The sequence below is a fragment of the Formica exsecta genome, unplaced genomic scaffold (assembly GCF_003651465.1).
Source record: "Formica exsecta isolate Colony F162 unplaced genomic scaffold, ASM365146v1 scaffold15, whole genome shotgun sequence".
NCBI classification, from domain to species: Eukaryota; Metazoa; Arthropoda; class Insecta; order Hymenoptera; family Formicidae; genus Formica; species Formica exsecta.
In genome coordinates this window covers 952828-974987 of record NW_021848825.1, presented here as the reverse complement: position 1 = coordinate 974987, position 22160 = coordinate 952828, and the positions used below count along the sequence as shown (strand labels likewise).

The 22160-nt window shown below is 36.1% G+C and overlaps 2 protein-coding genes across 2 annotated transcripts in view; both read right to left on the bottom strand.

The window, feature by feature from the left end:
* LOC115232851 (homeobox protein prophet of Pit-1) overlaps positions 1-12978 on the bottom strand; it is a 23726-nt gene extending 10748 nt beyond the window's left edge. The window contains exons 1-3 of the mRNA XM_029802982.1: positions 12699-12978; positions 4945-5072; positions 4565-4672 (exon numbers count right to left, since the gene is read on the bottom strand). Coding sequence (XP_029658842.1) covers positions 4565-4672; positions 4945-5072; positions 12699-12918 — 456 coding nt within the window. The 5' untranslated portion in view covers positions 12919-12978. The remainder of the gene's footprint in view (positions 1-4564; positions 4673-4944; positions 5073-12698) is intronic.
* On the bottom strand, positions 12918-15998 carry LOC115232861 (glycine-rich cell wall structural protein 1.0-like). The gene is made up of 3 exons (XM_029803007.1): positions 15829-15998; positions 13044-13204; positions 12918-12973 (listed from the first exon to the last, which is right to left on the bottom strand). The coding sequence occupies exons 1-3, from the start codon at positions 15996-15998 to the stop codon at positions 12918-12920; spliced, it is 387 nt and encodes a 128-aa protein (XP_029658867.1).
* Between the last annotated feature and the right edge of the window lie 6162 nt (positions 15999-22160).

The window sequence follows — 22160 nt, the reverse complement described above, 5'->3', positions numbered from 1 at the left end:
CTCATAGAGAAAGATAGAGAGAAAGAGTATGAGGTAGAAGAGAGATGGTTATTCCACGGGGAACACGGCTCAAAATGTCTGCTACTTTGAGGACCGCGACCGAGAAAACTATCCTCCTCCCCTGTATGCCTGAGAGAATACTGCACTCTGATAGCTAACCCACATACTAGCTCGAGAAAATGTGATACACGGGTAATGGCTTTCTTGTGAAAGAAAAAGAAGGCAAAAGCGCGTAAGACTTGTTAATATAATGATACTGCTTGAGCATCCATTTCGGAAATTATGGATATGACCACGTACAATTAAATGTACTTATGCAATATCTATAAAATTTACTCGAAAGTCCAACTATCTAGTTTTTTTAAAAGAAACATTGCAAGTAAATTTCTCTTCTGGCTTTATACCGATCCATCCTTTTTACAAAAAAAAAGTAGAATACTAAATTATCGAAACACAGTAAACTTTATAATATAAACATAGAAATTTTAAGAATTATAATTAATTTTATATAAAAACATTCAAATGTAATTACAAATAAAACTTAATGAACATATTATTTCTTTTATATTTATATTTTTATATTATTTCTTATATTTAAAAAATTATAGTTTTTTACTTGAACTTACAGTATTTTTAAACCGAAAAGTTTAATTCAGATTGCCTGACATTAAAATTAAAATAATGCGAAAATTATCTATATATATTGATACGTTTAATGAAATTTAAATACTCCCGAATGCACGTCATAATTATATTATTATTCGTATAAGCGCGAAAAATATAAAGTCAAAGAGCAGGACACTTGCCAGCAATTTTTTTGCTACTCATAAATTTTCTTGTTTCCTGTCAGATAGAAAGCCGATTTTCTCGTAAAACGCTCGACAGGTAGATAGGCTTTGATCGGAAGTCGAATCGAAGTAAAAAGGTCGAATGAAAACTCGGCTAACTCAATATCGCGGAGCTCGGGGTTTCTCCTTTCTTTTTCTTCGGCATAATGGGATTTCTTGTGCAATGATTCGAGAATTATTCTCTTACCACGGGGTGTCACTCGATTTTTTACTATTATTATTCATTATCGTCATAAATACTTTCGCGATCATAAATACTTGCGCATATATTATATCAGTGACTTTAACGATAAAACATCAGAACATCTTTTTCGCGTTTGTAACTTCTTTAATATTTATATATGTATATGTATAGTTAAATATTTTTGCGGCTCCAGTCTCCTAATAAGAATTTTACCAAAATAAAATCTAGTTTAAAGCTAATAAAAAAATATAAAGTTTTGTTATCAATTTACCGTCTATCTATAGAGAAATCTAGAATTAGAAATAGAAATAATTTAATGCAACCATAACTATTATATTTTCATTTGTAATCATCAAGCAATCACGGAAAACATTCACCCCGCTCGACCAAGTGTTTTGCTTTACCTTCCTATTAAATTTATTTGCATGCTTGTGTGTACATATATACGTAGCAGTACATTACATCTTCCTACCAAATTTCCTGCAAACCTCACTCGAAATGACATAAATGGACGGAAACGATCCTACACTATACCGTGTTTCGCCTGGAAAACGCTCATTCAAGGTGCACTAATTTGCGCGCGTGCGTTTGCGCGTTTAGAGAAATTGCAAATCGCGTAGCGTTTGCGTCTCATCATCAGGGGTGAATCTACGTAGAAACTTATATTATACAATCTCCTCAAGAAATCTTACAAAGTATTTCTGCTTACAAATAGTTCTCAATAATATAAAGTATATAATAATTGTCTAAAGAGTGTGTTAGATATTATATCTAATAATTTATTATTAATGTTGATAATTAAAAGTTGAGAAAGTTGCATATTAAGTGTTAGCTATTAAGCACTAATGTATATTATATATGCAAAATATATAGAAAAATATAAAAAAAGATTTTTTGAGAACAAACGACAATTAATAAGTTCTAGGTACTGGAAAGGCTTATATATCGTCAAATTTTGCATCGTTTATTGCATATTATATGAAAAAATCACAGACCCCAACGCATCTCGAGAGCGAAATACATTTTTTTTTTTTTTTAGTAAGAGACCATCAATCGAGCAACGTCGTAGAAGTCGTTCCTTTAAAAGCTCCCACGCTAGTCACGGCATTCTGTTTCCTCAAAGATAGCGACACGGGCCGTGGAGGCGGCGAGGACGAGAGAGAAATAGACGGCGAACGAGGGTGGCAAAGTTGAGATGAGTTGGGCGCGCAGGGGGTTGGGTGACGCTGTACCGGAGGCTGCCATTATATCTGAGCCGCCATTTTAAATTGAATTTTCTCCACCCTAGATAGATCTGAAACGTCTCAGGCTTGCCGGGCTCGCTATTCCTTCCACTACGAGACGAGGACGAGATGGTGCCGGGGCGTCGGGGGGATGGGGAAGAACGTCGGGAGAGACAAGGGCCCCCTTTCTTACGTGGCCGCCATCCTACCTTTTTCTTCCACCGAGAACCCCTGTTTTGCGACGGATACCTTCCTAAACCCAAACCGACCTCACGATTCCTCCAGGGGACGACGAAATTTTCCTTCACCCTTCGCGTTCGCGTAGAAAACGGTAGGAAGATGTCTCTAAATTTTCGGCTGATATTTACAATTTATCGATATTATTTTATATGAAATAGATAGGTGTATTGAAATTTATTTATAATTAGACGTTACCATTTATCATTTTTGGAATTTTTGATTCAATTTTACAAGATTAATTAAAATCAATTCTGCTTCAGTGTTGCATTCAAAAAAATGATTACTGAATTATAATCCATTTTAATTACAATCCATCTTTTTATAATGCACCGATAATTGTTAACATAATCATTAACAGATTGCGTGTATTATTTACGTATAATAAATATATTACATAAAATAATTTAATATTTGATAAAATATGAAAAATTTACAGAATTTTATTCATTTATTCAATTATAGAGAGAAAAAATCCAGAAAGGAATGCAAAATGAAGTAAAGAGTAAAAACTAATTTAATGCGGTGTAAGAAATCAATGAGACCGAAACATGTATAGGTATATATTTTGGTCGAAATCACGAAAGTTTCCTTATGCGAGGTGTAGCTACCGTTGGTTTGAGAGTAGCCGAGATGCGCAAATTCGCGAGCGTTAATTACAGTGCGCGCTTTGCAGATTACAGGTAATTGGCCGATTCTGGGGCAGCCGCGCGCCGGAAAACCAGCGACTGGAAATGACATTTAAAACTGCGAGCCTCTCTCTCTCTCTCTCTCTCTCTCTCTATTTCTCTCGTGTTTGAGGTCGGAACGAACACAGGACCATCCGCCGCGCGGGTTGTGCACCTCCTCGCGGCGGACACTTTGTGCATCGGTTATAACCGGCGAGCGACGAGCGCAAACCGCGTTTTACTTGGCATCGCAGTTTAACAGGGTTAAGTCGCGGCGGTTCCCGGGCTTTTAACTCAAACAACACCCCGTTGCATTATATATCAAAAGAGCGCAACGCACCGGCGACTGTTTTAATATGTACCGCTCGCTCGCTCGGAATTTGGGACTGGTACACCAACCCCGACATCTCCTCTTCCACTTCCCCACCTTACCCCGTTCCCGCTTACCTCTTTCTCTCTTATTACCAAATCCTCCACCCTTAATATCATCACAAACCGCACCACTGTCGTAAAACTCACGTTTCCATGTCGAAGAAATTAAAAATTTCATTACTATAACTTTCCCATGAATCATAATTTTTTTTCTTTATAGAAATTTATGCTATTACGTATAGAATGAAGAATAGCAATTTTTAATGTACGTTTTTAATTACTTTGATATCAATAATGTGAAAAATCATATCTCTTTCACAAGACTCGAGCAAAATCAAAAATACTACTCTATCGTCCAGCGCTTGACGTAAATTTTTCGATTTATTGAAAGAAGTATGTTGAAACCCGTTTCCGTCCCCTCTGATCAATTCCACGACCCTCAAAGAATATAGGGTGTCTTGGACCGACATTTGCGCGCGTAATTTCATTTTGTCACCCCACATGCATCTTTGATTCAATTATACAGTGAGTCACAGTCAAAAAGATAGACTAGGAGATAAATATGCCTACAAACTTTTCGGCATCATCAATACGAAACATAATCTTAATAGACTGTTAAAAATCTATTCTCAAATAATCGTCTGCTGATGAAAAAAAAAAAACTGAAGAAAAAAAGATGCTAATAGTAACCAAAAGAGACATGTTGAATTGCAAGAATATAAAAAAGCAAGCATTTTGCAAATATTTCGTTATAAATAATGTTGGAAAATTAATTTAATTTAACTCTCGTGCGATTTAATGACAGTGTACCAAGATGTGAGTTATTCTCGTATCATTACTTAAAAAAAGAAGCTGTTTAAGAGAAGGAATTTTTACCAGAAACTGATACACTATTTCAATTTAGATTTTCTTGTAAAAAAACATGCGCAGGCAGAATGGTATCAATAATTATCAAATATCTATGCTTTCCACTCGAAACGTTGGATTCGAAAAATCGTTTGTTTTGCTCTTTGCGAGAAGCAGCACACTCACCTGAATTCTGGCCTCGTTCAATTTGGTGGTCCTCGCCAATTCCTCCCTGCAGTATATGTCCGGATAATGAGATTTTGCAAACGCCGATTCCAATTCTGCCAGCTGCTCCTGCGAAACAATTGAAAAGCCGTGGTAAAGGCCGATTTGAACTACCCGGCAGGAAATTTCGGCGCGATACGAAAGATTAGGGCTAATCGAAATGTTATTATCGATCACAGGGTTCGATGTCCCTCTGCAGAAACATACATTCGTAAGAAATCTCGCTGATGAAAGAAAATATTGGAAAAAAAAGATACTAATAACCAAAAGACATATGTTGAATTACTCGCAAGAATATTAAAAAATAAAGATTTTGTAGATACTTTTTTTTACGTGCCAACCTGTGTAAAGGTAGTCCTGTGTCGCCGTCGGGCGGGTGTTGGACAACTAGCTGTTGTAGGTGTGTGACCAATATGAGGACTAGAGGCGCAGGGGTCAGGCTTCAACTTTTTAAAAGCGCCTTCTGCACCTGAAAAAAAAAAGAAATATATAACTTTAATATTTTTACAAAACCACATCTAATAAGATTAACTCAATGTAGATTATACATTGAAAAAAAAAAAATTATATACATTTATTTGCCTCACATTAAACTGGGATAATGTTTGCCTATATAGTCGATATGACGATAGATAAATTTCAATTTTATTCACATTGCATTAGTCAATTGTATTGTGTGCAGGTGTATAATTACTTCATAATTTCATAAATGAAATTATTTGCCGATTGCGCTTGAAATTATTTTAATGGCATATTAATGTGTACGTTGTGGCCATCAAATAATATATTGAGTAGCAAAATTGTATGTCGAACAGATAACAATATAACGATGCATTAAATTGTTATATATATTAAATTTTATTCATATTTAAAAGATAATAATCTCCTCTCCTCTCGCTAAACGATTCATTTTACGTAATGAAGAAAACGATTGGTTTTCTCAAAAAAAAAACAACTCGTTTTCTCTCTTTAGAGGATAGGATTACACACTTACTTAGCGATAAATGAAATCAAGAATTAGATATGCAAAACGAAGAATTCTCGAAGGCTCGCAAATTCGGGAACAAACTTTGTATAATTCCGCGGAATATTTTAATAATCACCTACTTCGACGAAAAGTGCCTCTCGTGAAAGCGCAACACGTCGAAACTTTTTTCCGCGACCAAACCGGAATGTTATATGTGACATTTTCCCAGGGTAACGCGATAAACAAATTCCGTTAACCATACCCGGCTATGAACGCTTCGCGCGCGGTTAATACTCTCCGCGGATTCTCGTACACATATTGTTTATCCGTTAGACGACGAAAGAGTCGGATAGGAGCGAACCGAAACTCGATTTCCCGTATCGCTTTCATCGCCGGAAAATTCGATATTCCACGGAAGGCGCGCGATCCGCCGAACTTTCGACCTCGGACTCGACAAGGTCCACGGCCGCCACCATTGTCGTCGTCGTCGGCGTCGTCGTCGTTGTCTTGGTTGTCGGCGTGACGCGGCGTCGCGGCGCCGGAGCTTTATGAACGAACGTAGGTACCTACCCGGGATCGCACGGACCCGGGGTAAGCGTGGCGAGCGAAGTCCCTCGCACTATGCTAACTTGGTTAGGGCGTTAATGACCTAATCATGTTACATGCTGATTCAATGTTCAAGGATGAATGCTGTCCACTTTACATACCTTGCCCGGTTACCCGGTGAACGAGGAAACTCGGTCAAGTTCAGCGAAGAAGGCGAAGGGCCCCGGCGAGGCCGTTCCTTCCGCTTATTTCGCTGTGCTCTTTGACGATATATATTATTTTTTTCTAATATTTATATTAATCTCTTTTATCCAAAATTCTTTTCTGAGAATATTTTAATTTTCGAGAAATTTTTGTCGAGTATTATTTATGTTTATTAAGACCACATGTTTTGAGAACATATATCAAATTTTTGATATATTTTGGAATATAGGTGAAAAATCGAATATATAGAACTTATTAACTTTTTTTCAAGATTTATATAGCGCAAGAAAATGGAGAGAGTTAGAATTAAAAAATAAGAGATTAAAAAGGATTTCACGGCACATTCAACCATACGTAATCACGCGCAATTAAATTCTGAAAGTTGTGATAACGCGGACTGGGAGGAATACTTTGTTCCATTAAAAGTATATTCCATTTTAACGCAACAAAAAGCTCGTCCTAATTTTTTGTACATGAGTATAGATTGAAACGAGATTTTCATAAATGATACGAAATGAAATTAATGTCTCATAAAAGGTATCGGCAAAAAAGTGTTTTCTGCGATCTTTATGATGTCGAAATGAATTTTTCCCATTAATTCACAGTATATATAACAATGGGATATCGACCCATTTACGCAATGTATGATTCTTTTGTATAGTACGTAAAATATTGTTATAAACATTCTTCACAACTATTATTCGACAGACACACACAAACTTAAAAATATTGATTTTATAATTTAATTACAAGGAAGCAAAAAGAGTTTATTACTGGATTGTATATATAAATTTAGAATCGTGAAATATATTTGCACACTGCTGTTTCAATTTGTTCGGGATTTGAATTCGTTTTTATGCAATTATAGAAAAAAAACAACTCGCATTTTCTCTCTTTAGAGGATAGGATTACACACTTACTTAGCGATAAATGAAATCAAGAATTAGATATGCAAAACGAAGAATTCTCGAAGGCTCGCAAATTCGGGAACAAACTTTGTATAATTCCGCGGAATATTTTAATAATCACCTACTTCGACGAAAAGTGCCTCTCGTGAAAGCGCAACACGTCGAAACTTTTTTCCGCGACCAAACCGGAATGTTATATGTGACATTTTCCCAGGGTAACGCGATAAACAAATTCCGTTAACCATACCCGGCTATGAACGCTTCGCGCGCGGTTAATACTCTCCGCGGATTCTCGTACACATATTGTTTATCCGTTAGACGACGAAAGAGTCGGATAGGAGCGAACCGAAACTCGATTTCCCGTATCGCTTTCATCGCCGGAAAATTCGATATTCCACGGAAGGCGCGCGATCCGCCGAACTTTCGACCTCGGACTCGACAAGGTCCACGGCCGCCACCATTGTCGTCGTCGTCGGCGTCGTCGTCGTTGTCTTGGTTGTCGGCGTGACGCGGCGTCGCGGCGCCGGAGCTTTATGAACGAACGTAGGTACCTACCCGGGATCGCACGGACCCGGGGTAAGCGTGGCGAGCGAAGTCCCTCGCACTATGCTAACTTGGTTAGGGCGTTAATGACCTAATCATGTTACATGCTGATTCAATGTTCAAGGATGAATGCTGTCCACTTTACATACCTTGCCCGGTTACCCGGTGAACGAGGAAACTCGGTCAAGTTCAGCGAAGAAGGCGAAGGGCCCCGGCGAGGCCGTTCCTTCCGCTTATTTCGCTGTGCTCTTTGACGATATATATTATTTTTTTCTAATATTTATATTAATCTCTTTTATCCAAAATTCTTTTCTGAGAATATTTTAATTTTCGAGAAATTTTTGTCGAGTATTATTTATGTTTATTAAGACCACATGTTTTGAGAACATATATCAAATTTTTGATATATTTTGGAATATAGGTGAAAAATCGAATATATAGAACTTATTAACTTTTTTTCAAGATTTATATAGCGCAAGAAAATGGAGAGAGTTAGAATTAAAAAATAAGAGATTAAAAAGGATTTCACGGCACATTCAACCATACGTAATCACGCGCAATTAAATTCTGAAAGTTGTGATAACGCGGACTGGGAGGAATACTTTGTTCCATTAAAAGTATATTCCATTTTAACGCAACAAAAAGCTCGTCCTAATTTTTTGTACATGAGTATAGATTGAAACGAGATTTTCATAAATGATACGAAATGAAATTAATGTCTCATAAAAGGTATCGGCAAAAAAGTGTTTTCTGCGATCTTTATGATGTCGAAATGAATTTTTCCCATTAATTCACAGTATATATAACAATGGGATATCGACCCATTTACGCAATGTATGATTCTTTTGTATAGTACGTAAAATATTGTTATAAACATTCTTCACAACTATTATTCGACAGACACACACAAACTTAAAAATATTGATTTTATAATTTAATTACAAGGAAGCAAAAAGAGTTTATTACTGGATTGTATATATAAATTTAGAATCGTGAAATATATTTGCACACTGCTGTTTCAATTTGTTCGGGATTTGAATTCGTTTTTATGCAATTATAGAGTTTTTCGATTGCAGAAAATAGGCAAAAAAAAAATTACAGTTGTCGGTTTTATCTTTGATGTAAAAATCTACTGAAAAATTATATCCTTGTAAACTATATCTGTTAAAACGAATACACTATAAAACCAAATATAAACATTTATCAAAAGGATAAAATATTATTACAATCAAATGAAATTATCGTTACAGTAATATAATTGCTATCTGTAGTTATATGTAACTAACATTACGTAAAATATAGATATATTGTTAAAAACTTCTTTGAAATATGGTTTCCTGAAATTTTGAAGAAAAAGAGAGAGAGAAATCTATTTTAATAATATTTTATTTATCGGTAAAAAATAGAGAGATATATAGACAGTTATAAAGATTTTTCTCTTATATTTGTGTGCTTCGTATTTAATTAAAAATTATATTATTTTATACATAGTATCACTTTTTAGCCACAATGTTACTGAACATTAGATATGAAACAAGTTTTTCTCAACGAAAAAATAATTTTCGGAAAATAGACCTCTCTTTCTTTCTCTCTCTCTTACAATTTTCTTTCGAATGGGATTAAAATAATAATGTATCATGTTCTATATAGAATCATAAATCTCTTTTTATACATTTTAATAAAATTGTCAAATAATGAAAAATATAAAAAGCAAAACTTTTAATTGTAGAAAATATAAAATATTCGAGATTTGGCAAATCATTTTTCCATTTTAAAAACAGTTCAGAAATAATTTTTCCTTCAATACCAAGTTGGTCAAGAGATACGTAAATAAAAAATTGTGCCATATCTCAGCAATTCACATCGCGCGTATCGCGTAAATTACAATATGACATGATATTTCGCGAAATAAATTCATACAATTGGAGAGGAGCAAAGCGAAAAGCAATGACAATAAAATGTCGGCAAAATCGTACGACCCGTGCAGCCGTTCGCAGCCGAGTTAACCCTTTGTTGGATGAAGTTACAAGCTGTTCGTCGACAAGCTCGACAAGCGACACTCGAGAAAAGCTCGAAGAAAGGAGCGCTGCTGCGAGGGAGCATTGTGGCGCCGGCGGCGAACATCTGCCCCCGCAGATTTCGGGAACAGTCAGGAGGGAGGGAGGGAGGGAGGGGAGGGGGCAGAGGGGTAATTAGCGGTGATTTTAACGAGGTGACACGCGCGACAAATGACACGATTTACAGGATTACTGGTAATGCGATGGCCTTCTCTCGACCTACAGCTGCCATCCGTCGGCATCTGCTGTCACATTAGAACGCATTATCGGTCCAGCGGAAAGTGATATGCGCATTTCCACGATTCATTCGATGCAATGCCAATTCGTTTCTTCTCGCGATAAATCGCGAGAAATGATCAAGATTCTTATCAATACGGCAATATCGAATATTCACATCTACAAATCTATTTGCCAACGTCTCAGTTTTTCATATGTCATTTGCAGATATATATTAAAAAATTAGTGAATATGTTAATTTGTGATTAATATTGACGAAAAGATGTGTCATCAAGTAAACTATTGAATTACTCAACATTTATTCTCAAGAAACGACATGTAATTTTAAATTCTTAGAATATTTGATAATAAATAGCAAAAAAATGGCAACGCAAAATTAAATATTCGAAATCACTCTCTTCGAATATTCAATGTATGCAATTAATTTATAGAAAAATAACGAAAAAGAGAAAGATATCAAAAATTAATTCAAATTATAAACAAGTAACAAGTTTTTCTTCGTGATAAGTTTTAAGCTCTGAAAGGCTAGATAAGTGAAAAAAAAATTTATTTACTTTTACAATTACTTCAATACAGTTTTAATTTCAAGTTTAATTATCAAAACATTTAGATCTGAAGATTGAAAAATGGCTGTAATGACTTTGATCGACATTTTCTCTGTGAGTATTATTAGATTTAATTAAAATATTCAATCTTAATATTTCACACAGTAGTTAAGAATTATATATCGCAATGTTGTCAGATAATAACGCGTGTAAAGCGAACAAATTTATTTTTCTCTACGAGTGCAGATGGAAATTGACGACGTTACGGGTCACTCAACAAGAGCGGGACGCGCCTTTTAAGGAGGATACGGGAACCGCGCGCGCAGAAGACCGTCGCTCGAGTACTTTTAATACCCGAGAGAACGCGCGAGGGGGTTAACGACATTAATTTTTCCCTCCACCGCCGTCCTGTCCTCGTTTTATTCCGTTATCTCTTTTTCCCTCGTCGCGAAGCGGCCCGACGCTGTCGGATTATCATTTGCATGAGAATCCCGCGGTAGTCTCATTTCGTTTCCGGAAACCCTGACCTTGAAGGGTACGACGGAATGCTAGATATCGTGATTTGCAAATCGGTGCCACCGCGTGAAACACGCACACACATACACACACATACATTTACAGATATAATAAGGCCGAAAAAAATTCTAACGACTGCCGTGTCGCGATAGACCTGTTGAACTTTGTACTTATCAATTGCCAAATCTCTTAGAAATGAAAATTCATTGTAAATTCCAATTAATACGATATATTTCAGTAAACAATTTACGGAATCAATGCAAACAAATCTTGTTAAAAACGCTTAGTTTCTTCAACGGTATGAAAAATTTAATGAATTAAAATAAGACAATATTTACTTTGCGTCTTATTCTCAATTCACAACACAACAATCGCGTAATATTAAAGTGTTTCCCATCAATTCAAGTCCACTATAATTTATACTTATAATTTATACGTATATGTGAGAAGTAACTCTATCATCTTTGGATTTGTTTTGGAACGATGCAATGATTAAACGCTTCGCATTTAATGAATGCAAGTTGACATTTCGAGTGCACGAAACACGCGTTATGAAATACGAGTCGCGATACAATAACAAAAATGAGAGGGAACGAAGGAGATGAGCCCTTTCATTCGAGCCCGATCCCGAGTCTTTCGACTCGTCGAAATCGGGCGCGAGAGATTCGTCACTCGTTCAAGCTTCGTCCGACGTTTCAAGCCCACCCCATTAACGCACCCTCGGTGCTAAGCTCTCTTAAGCCCTACTAGCACATAATAATAGTCCATGAAACAGGTACTACCATATGTCTGGCCCACCCGACCCATTGTCAACACTCCGAGCTGATCGCGTCGCCAGCGTGAACGCGTGCTCGGGGCTCAACAAGCGGAAAATACGTCTATCTCGAGATAGCACGATGCCCATTTTTCTCGACGATGCAAAAATGCGACACTTTAAAAGTTACAAAAGTGTATCAAATTTCAGAACATTCAAGATATATAACATGTTATCATATTTTTTATAGAAATCGTACGTCGTCGAAAGAGGTAGCGAAATAATGAAACAGGTATCAAAATAATCCGCTTCTTTCAAGTATTATAAACTCAATAATTTCTATTATTGAAATTAATTACGAAATATGTGTTTTTATTTAAACTTAACAAAAATAAAAAAGATACGTTATATACCAACCATAATAGAGTAATTTATAATAAATCTTATTTGGAATAAAGCAAGTATTCCAATAAATATGCTTATGTAAAACAAAAATTAGTAATATTTATATATGTATGTATATATATAGCGTAGCTTAAAAATGTCAAAAAAATTAAAAAGACTATTTGCGAGCTAATAATTGCCAGTTACATCATATGGACAATGCAAATGCAAATTTAGTTTCTAAGATTTGCTCTTTTGCTCATTCAGTAATTATTATTGCTTATTATTATTTTTAATGAAAAACGTACAAAAGCAACAATGAAAAAAAAAAGACACACGCATTCTAATCTTTTTCAGTTGAAGGCCAAGAATTTATTTCTCTGTTAATATGAAATAATAAAAATGATTGCCAAAACTCAAAACATGGCACTCACCGACACTCGTGGTGGCCCCGACGCTGCTTCTACCGGGAGTCGCGGCGGGCGTCGGCGGGCTCGCCTCCAGGCCCTGATGTACCCCGTACAGACCGAAGTCTTGCTCATTCGAGCTGGCGCTACTGCACTTTCTCTTCTCCTGATTGTGATTTAGATGGAAGCTGTCATTCTCGACCAGGCCGACGCCGAGCAATCCCAGATTCGGCCTGAGCTCATCCATCAGCTTGTTCTGGCCGCAATTGGCGGCGGCTGCCGCGGAGAAGTTGAGCTGCCGGCTAAAGATCGCCGGGAATATGTTGAATTGCTGGTGATCGAGGCTGAGGGCAGTCGTCGGCAGGGACGAACCGCCACCGCCGCCGCCACCGCCGCCGCCGCCTCCGCCGCCAACGGAGGTACCACCGACGGAACCGACGCCGCCCGCACCGGGACCCCCGGTACCTCCGGACAAATCGTTAGCCAGGGTGATGCCGGGGTAACCTGGTCGAGGTAGCTCGTATTGGTAGCACCTGAGCGAAATCTCGACTATCTACGAGAACATCTTCCAATGCAAGTCCGCGATGAGGGCGCTCCGCGTCCGCTTTGCGAATACGCACTGCGTTATCCTCCTCGGATCGACACACCGAAAGATCGTTGAAAAATTGAGGACTCCGGTGAAGAGCGGCTCGTTATCCTCCAGCAGTCGGTCAGTGACTTTAACGAAAGGCTGGATCGCGAGAAAATATGTTTCTTCTGTTTAAGATACTTCACACTTTTCGGAGTACGCAACGGCTTGTTTAGAAAGAATAATATATCTTGTATGATTTGCCGTTATTTTTTATGAACTTTCCAAGGAGATCAGTCGAGCAATTCTAAAGATATCTTTTTTTCAAACATTCTCTTTAGGAAACACTTGTGCAGGGGTGCACATCTTTAGTATCACTATTATTGAAGATTCTTGCTATGAGTGATAGTTATTTTAAATGTTATCGCGTCATAAATATTGAAACGAGATCCATTTGTGTGTATGAGTGTGTTTGAAAAGTCTAAAAAAATCAAGATTGGATAATTATGTATAAAATATTGCTTATCGATTTAGCGTTAAATTAATCTAGATTTTCACTGCTAATCCAATTTTTATATAGTCTTTAATTCTCTCAGTAATATATATGTCTGAAAGATTTAATAGTTAATATTATAATTAAGTTTATATTTTTATATGTGATTTTTATATGTAGTTTTTACGTGTGACTTTCATATGCGATTAAAATGAGAGTTTCTACCTCTTGAACGGAAAAATATGTTAAAACAATATATTTAATAAAAATTTACAACGGTATAATTCCGTATCTGATATTTTGGACAACTTTTGATTTTCATTTTATATATTAAATGCAAAGTAGTGTTTTCTAATTAAAGTTATTAAGTATAAAAGAGTTAAAACAATCATTGAATAATGTCTTTAATATAGATTCTTACAGATGTATTGTACAATATTGATAAAAATCTCTCGTTATATGGTATCTTTTGTTATATTGTAATTTAATATCTACAGAATAGATTTCTTGTGCATGTCTTCTAAAAAATTATATACATCCTTTTAATATATTTTACTTATTTAAGACTTGTTTTTAATCATTATAAATTTAATAAACATATGTATATATGCATATATATACACACACACATGAGCAATTCTAAAGATATCTTTTTTTCAAACATTCTCTTTAGGAAACACTTGTGCAGGGGTGCACATCTTTAGTATCACTATTATTGAAGATTCTTGCTATGAGTGATAGTTATTTTAAATGTTATCGCGTCATAAATATTGAAACGAGATCCATTTGTGTGTATGAGTGTGTTTGAAAAGTCTAAAAAAATCAAGATTGGATAATTATGTATAAAATATTGCTTATCGATTTAGCGTTAAATTAATCTAGATTTTCACTGCTAATCCAATTTTTATATAGTCTTTAATTCTCTCAGTAATATATATGTCTGAAAGATTTAATAGTTAATATTATAATTAAGTTTATATTTTTATATGTGATTTTTATATGTAGTTTTTACGTGTGACTTTCATATGCGATGTATACGGTCTTAATCTTCGTAAAAATTTGCAGGCAGCAGTAGATATTTGCAACAGTAGATTTTTGCAACAGTTATTCTTATCTAATAACAGTTTAGCCTAGATCCAACTCGCAGTTCATTCCGCATTTAGTAGAATGGACATCTGCGTGAAATATTATTTATTAACAAAGATTAATTATATATAGTTCTTTTGGACTGTGCTTCTTTTCTATAACTGCAGTTTCGTTGCACTTTTGACAAGTGAAGATAAGTGTTTCTTCAAATTTCACTTAGAATTGTGGTTCTCCTCTTCATGCTTTTTTGATGTGGTCTCTTCCAAAAATTCTTCAATTAAAAAATCCAAATCCAAGACACATGAAAAATTTTCGGAGACAGATCTCTCTTCCTTCAATTCTCTCTTCGTTAGTAGTTCGAGACTCGAAAGTCCTTTTGATATTGCTCTTCGAATAGCAGATACACGAACAATTAAAACGATGCACGATATCGATTTAAGAATCTATGAATCGCCGAGAGGATACATGACGGCGGATGATCAACGCAACTCGGTCGCAATTTAAATCCGATTATCTCGTCGATCCAATTAGAAGGGTGCGCGACCCCCGCGAGGGGGAGGGTGTCGACGGGCGTTCGACTGGATCAGCTGGCCTTGAAAATTCGAATATCGAAGTAATTGGCGAGAAATGGCGCGGCGTGCAAATCGGTATGAAGAAATGGCGCGCACCGACAACGACGACGACGACGACGACAACGGCGACGACGTCGAGGACGGCGAGGACGACGACGGCGATGAGGACGTGCACGACGCGCCCTTCCGTCCTTCCTTGCTTCCTTCCTTCTTTCCTTCCTTCCTACGAAGGACAACGCGGTGGGAAAACCCGATGACGACAGGAGTGGAGAGCGAGTCAGAGGGGGCGACCGCTCGCCGTGAGTTCTTGTGGGATTCTGTCCGCGAAATGCAGTTATCCCGGTGACTCCGCGCGGGGGTGAGTGAGCAGAGAACGCGTACAAGGGGTTGCCTCTCGGCCGTCGCCGTCGTCCGTGGTAGGGGGTTGTTGCTCGTAACCGGTCGCCCTCCGCCTCTGTTCCCGCGACGCCGCCGCCACCGTTACCCCCGACGACACGATAGGGTGGCAGATGCGCGGATTGGTCCAGTGGTGGATGCGTCGCCCCAGCGACGACCAATCGTGCAGGCCATCGGGATGCCCGCGGCACCCCCGTCGCCACTGCCAACATGGCGCGCGTACCAATAAAAATTCCTCCGGAAAATAGCCTGCGAGCGATTTTCTTTCCGGGACCACCAGCGTGTAGCGCTTTTCCAACGACGCACACGCTTCATCCCAGTCACCAATACGCGCCAAGAGAGATATGGCGTACGAGAGATTCCCCTTTTTGCCACCCCAGTCCTCGTCACCGTCGTCCTTCCCGCTCTCAACCCTCATCTCTCTCTCTCTCTATCTATCGTCTCTCTCGCTTCTCTCTCTCTTTCTCTTTCTTTCTCTCTATCTCTCTATCTCTCTATCTCTCTATCTCTCTATCTCTCTATCTCTCTATCTCTCTATCTCTCTCTTCTTTCTCTCTTTCTATCAAACGCTGTTTTGCTCTCTCTGTTGCTTTCTCTCTGCCGTGTCTCTTTTCTACCGCGCGCAGCCCTCGTCTTCGTTTTTATTATCTCGCGGCAGATAGCTTTTTTAATTCTTTTCCCCCTTTTTCGGGATTTGATTGTAATGTACACCCACGCTTGTGTGACCCACCTGCGTGCCGCGTCGCGGTGGTGCATCGTTTGCGCCGTGAGATGCATTCGGCCCGGCGCTAAATGTCTTTGTGTATCTCGCGCCTGGCTTTTTCGGAGGATTTGTAATTTGGAGACTCGGTCTCTCTCTCTCTTTCTTTCTCTCTCTCTCTCTCTTTCTTTCTCTCTCTCTCTCTCTTTCTTTCTCTCTCTCTCTCTCTTTCTTTCTCTCTCTCTCTCTCTTTCTTTCTCTCTCTCTCTCTCTTTCTTTCTCTCTCTCTCTCTCTTTCTTTCTCTCTCTCTCTCTCTTTCTTTCTCTCTCTCTCTCTCTTTCTTTCTCTCTCTCTCTCTCTCTTTCTCTCTTTCTCTCCGTTCTCTTTCTATCTTTTCCCTGTTTTCTTTTTCCCGTCGTCCCTCGCACGTTCCACTTTTTTTTTGGTCGGAACGCGGTAGATTGCGTTTCTTGATTTCTTCCTTTTTTCGAGATTTCGTCGAGATCGCCCATTCGCATTTTGGCTGATTGGCTTTGTAAGACCCCGTAGAGTTTTCTAATTTTATTTTCGTAATTTTCCTCAATCCTTTCAACCAAATCTCTAGTTATCGAGAAAAAAAATTAGAATCGATCATTTCTACGTGTCTCTAAATTTTCTAAGTTCAAAAAAAGCAAATTTAATAAAACAAAACATCTTCAAATTTTTTTTTGTTGCTAAGCTTGATTTGATATTTTAATGATATTCACTAACATAACGCGATGTATATAATTATATATAATTGATAAAACTTATAATACAAAAGATATCAATATACATTTGTTATTTAATAGCTACTCTTTCTTGTTAATCCCAAAAAGTTGCTTTAATTGCACTTGACTTTAAATTAGTAGGAAACAGGCCCGTAGTAAAAGAATATCCATAAAACTTTTACGCACCAATTATACTGAATAGCATGGATCATCTATTCTGCTCGTGCGTTTGCTACGCTCTCATTCGGCGTCCCTTCGCGATTTGCATTGCCATAGCTGCCGGCATTTCCATTTTTCATTTCTGGCTTTCTTTGCGCCAAGCTACCCTTACTTTGTCTCACAGTGGATATCATTTTTAAGTTCCCCACCGTCTCACGCGCGCACGCTCCTTTGTATATTTTGTGCTTACTTGCTTTCCTCTCTTTTCCGCGCGCGCTTTATTTTTCTTTTTTATTCTTCTTTTCTTCCTTTCTTCTTGGAGCGCGCATTTTCTTTTCTCGCGACGCAGTGGAATATGCGCGCTCGTGTCAGACACAGAGAGCCGTTCCCTCGCTCTTCGATTTTCCGCGAGAGTTCTTCGTCCTTGCGCCCTTTTTGAGGCGTCTCCAGCGAGACGTCGGGGGAGAGAGAAAGAGAAGATTTCCTCTCGACCGCGCCGAGGGAGATCGATGAGCTTCCACGAGATCGAACGGAGCGGCAAAAAGAGAACACGACGAAGAAATGTAAAGTTTCGAGAGCTCATTCGAAGCATCGACATCTCAGAAGTTACGCGGCGCGCTTTCAAAGGCTCAGCCGCCGCCGTTTTCATTGAACTGGCAAAAGTCAATTTGCTGGCTATCCCGAAAACTGGGCCACCAACAACTGCGTGTCCTGATCAAAACAGGATAAACAACAGGATAAACGATTTGGAAAAAAGTGAAAAAAATGTTGAAAAAAACGTTGAAAAAGATTTCTAAAAATGTTTGTAGCTAAAAAAGTAATATTTAGAGTTGCTTCTACATATTTTATTATGTAATTACGTCCGATTATAATAAACTGCAAAATAATTAAGAGCAAAATGGATATATTTAGCACAAATATGAAACATACTGCTATAATGACAGTAAATTCAATTTTTATTACCACAAATAAATATAGAGAACTTTTTTTATCATCCTTTTGCAAAATCTAAACTTATCAAAATTATGTCAGTCTTATATATAATTCTTAGTTGAGAGAAAAAATGTAAAACAACTGCTTAATTTATACAAAGTATTTTTTTTAAATGTCAAATTTTTTTTTAACGATATGAAATAAATACAGTAGTGTTGCATGAAAAAATAAATATTTGATAACAATATTAAAAATAGTAACAAATATATAAAAACTGAAGTCGCGTATAATTAATTTTTTTTCTATATATATGTTTTTTAAATATTCTAATATTTTTTTCTTAAATAATGATATATCATCGTGATTTGAATATCTTCATTAAAGGCTGTCGCCGACAAAAACGATGACAACATGCGGTGTCGGAAAAGTCGCCGCGTGCAGATCAAAGCCAGCAAATTTTCGATACGTCGTCAGTGAATCCAAGGGTAGCTCGGAAAGGGGGTACCATATCGGTAGGGCGTGGTCGAAATCTGTCACACTAGCCGCGAATAAACTATCCAACTGTAAGAAATAATATCAAAGTTCCTATATTAAATAATATACTTTGAAAATAAAACAGGGGCATTACATATCTCTGATAATTTTCGCAACAATACTCAATTATTTTCAGCACAATGTATCAATAGATTGTTCTTGAACTTTTTACGTTAGATTCTGTAAGCATAAAAACTGATGAAATTTTTAGATTCTTCGCTCAAAAAGAGAAAAATATTAATAGAAAATTTCTTCAAGAAATACAGAAAAATGAGTATATATCATAAAAAAAGGACATTGAAAAATTTGTATTATATCGTTACTTGTAATGAAAGTATTAAAAAAAAGTCGATCTCTCTTTTTAATATATTTTGAAACAACAGTATCTAACTACCAATATCAATAACATTGAAATAAACTTATTGCAATAGTTGTAAGTCTTTAAAAATTAATCATAATTATGATTTGTGTTTAGCTTGACATGCAAATTATAAATATATATGAATTTCCACTAATTAAAAATTACACATCCTAAGTAAAATAATTCACTATACTAAGTGTTCCAAAAACCAAAGTACATTAGCTATTTATATGGAATTTATATAATATATAATAATAAAGAATAAAAAGTATATATAATAAAACTTTTCTGTACGTGAACAAATCTGTATTTTTATATTCCGATTTTTAATTCATTTCATATTAAATGACTCATGCAGGAATATTAAAATCTGTTTTTTATTTATAGTTATAATTTAATTTTTAAAATTGTATGCATATCTTTTATATCATTTTTTCACAGCACTATATTATTATCGTCATTTACATAGTGTTACACTAATTTACATAACATCCCATCCAAATACTAATGAAAATTAAAATGTCAGAAATGAAGTAATGCATATTCCAGTCCGCGACTTACCACACGCACGCGGCTAAAGATGCAATATATGCAAAAAATGTTACAAATATACTATAATAAATTTTACATATACGTTACATTTTTTGTATATATTATTGTATTTTACATTTGCAGTTATATAAAATCTTTCATATATTCTTGCTCCAACAATAATATTATATTTTTCCAGAAATATATAAACATATATGTATTATATATACATATTGTATGTCGAAATATTATATACAGCTATATATCTTTATAGTTATAGATGTATATGTGCACATGTGAGACATAAAATTAGTGGGCGGTTTGCCCATCTGGGCAAAACATGATTGTCACCGTCACCGGTATAGGATTTCAAACGATGATTGACAAGATTTCTGCTAAGAATATATCACAAAGTATAAATAATGCATTTAATTTATTTGCATTATTCTTTATCTTATTTAACATGTATTTATCGCTGTTCAGTTCAAACAGAATCAGAAGATTCTGCCTTAATAAAATAAAGGAAAATAATATTTTCTCTGATTATCGGATAAAAGTAATCAGAATAGCTCCACATATACATTAAGTGATATATCGATAACGCTACCGTACCAAAAGTACAATACCTCATATATTTGTATTTTCCATATAATATAAAAAAGTAATTTATAAACTTTCAGATATAAATTACAAATCAATGCTGCTTCTGATTTCTTTAGAAACTTTACCTTTCTCTTCTTTCTAACTCGAGTGAATCATGCCTATCGGCTTTGAGGCACACTACATAATTTAAAAATTTAGTATAAACTGCTCGCATACGGACGTCGACGTGCTTCATTTTTAATTTCACTTGCAAGTCATCGGGGTGCCGCCAACTACCCTTACAAAGTGTATATAACCTGCATATGGTCCGTGCAACGAGACCGGAGCACCATAAAATCTAATCTAATCTCAATGATCTACCCTTTGCGAATTAGATCGATCAGACGGCGGTCGTATACAAACAGTGGTTTGACGTTACATAGAAATCCACGTGGAATTCGTCGGCGCCAGAGCGGTCATTCGCGTGCAACGAGATGCACGCCTGCATTATGAAGAGATGAAATTATCGAGTACTTTACCTCCTTCCATCTTCTCTCCTTCCCATCCTTTACTTTACGTAAATAATCGTTGCATCGCATTACGATTTACATTTACTGTGTATGTATTTGCGATATGTGTGCAAATATTGTGAATATTTAAATCAAGACAACAATTAAACAGTTATATAATATTAAAAATTGGAAGACTGTTATATTTTCTCAGCTTCAAGTAAAGATTATTGCAAATAAAATAATAATATTTTCACCTAATTTTGATTTTATAAAGCTTTAATTCAAACATTGAAATAATGTTAGAAATACCTGATATATTAAGTCAAAAATTGCAAAAAAAAAATACTATAAATCTTTCGTAAAAGAAAAAAAATTATCATTTAGATAATCAGACAGATTCATGTACTCGTTGCTAAAATTTAATAAAAACAATAGTGTAAATACTTTAAATAAAATTCTTATAATTTTATAAAACTGTTATAGTTAAGAAGATATCGCGAAAGATTCGTAACGAAATTATAATAAAAGGAGATAATAGCTATACTATCTTCTTTTCTAATTTTGTTACAAATCTTTCGCGATATCTCTTATCATAAAGAAAGGATTACAAGTGAAAATCGGATATTGTTAAACTTTTATCTCTAGAATGCATGGCTCGTAATATAAGTTTGCAAAAATTAAGATAGCAAAAGAATAATCCCGCAGAAAATTTCAAAAAGATACCGTACAAAAATAATTTCATAATTAATTTAAAAAATACTTAAAAGAAAAAAAATATTCTAATCAAAAATATATACAATAAATAAAATTAATAAACACAATAAATAGAAAATTAATTATTTAATAGAAAATATAGTTAGCATGCATTGTAATTAAAATTGAATCTTCTCTTTCTTTGTGGGTATTTTTCATTATTTGCCAAAGTAAAAAATGTATTGCAAATTATGAAGCAAACAAAACAAAATATATTAATAAACAGCAGAAAAAAATAAGCTGCGAATCATGGGAACGAACGGGACGAGACCGTTAAAGCGAATTATTATATCGACAATGAAAGAAACCTCAAAGGGACCTCGTTCGGTCTTGAATTGGCCCGCTTTGCCTGAATTTTAGGCATTGTCGAGAGAAAATTACGACCTTCGAAAGNNNTTGACACGCGCCGTGGGCGTTCTGTTTTAGAGGAATTGAAAGAGGCGGAATTGCCAAGCTTCCGCGCGCGAAATTTCCCCCTTCATGCGACGCCCGACAAAGGCCGCGACTTCGAATTCGTTGTCGTTGCATACTTCGCTCGAATTCGTGTTGTTTCACAAAG

Bases quoted from the DNA above. Each gene is read 5' to 3' on its own strand.
- LOC115232861 (XM_029803007.1), bottom strand. From the start codon at position 15,998: ATGTTGGCAGTGGCGACGGGGGTGCCGCGGGCATCCCGATGGCCTGCA. The intron at 13,205-15,828 runs GTTACGAGCAAC...GATTTCGCTCAG, and splicing joins ACAGAGGCGGAGGGCGACCG to GTGCTACCAATACGAGCTAC. The intron at 12,974-13,043 runs GTTCGTCCCTGC...GGCGATCTTTAG, and splicing joins CGGTGGCGGCGGCGGTGGCG to CCGGCAGCTCAACTTCTCCG.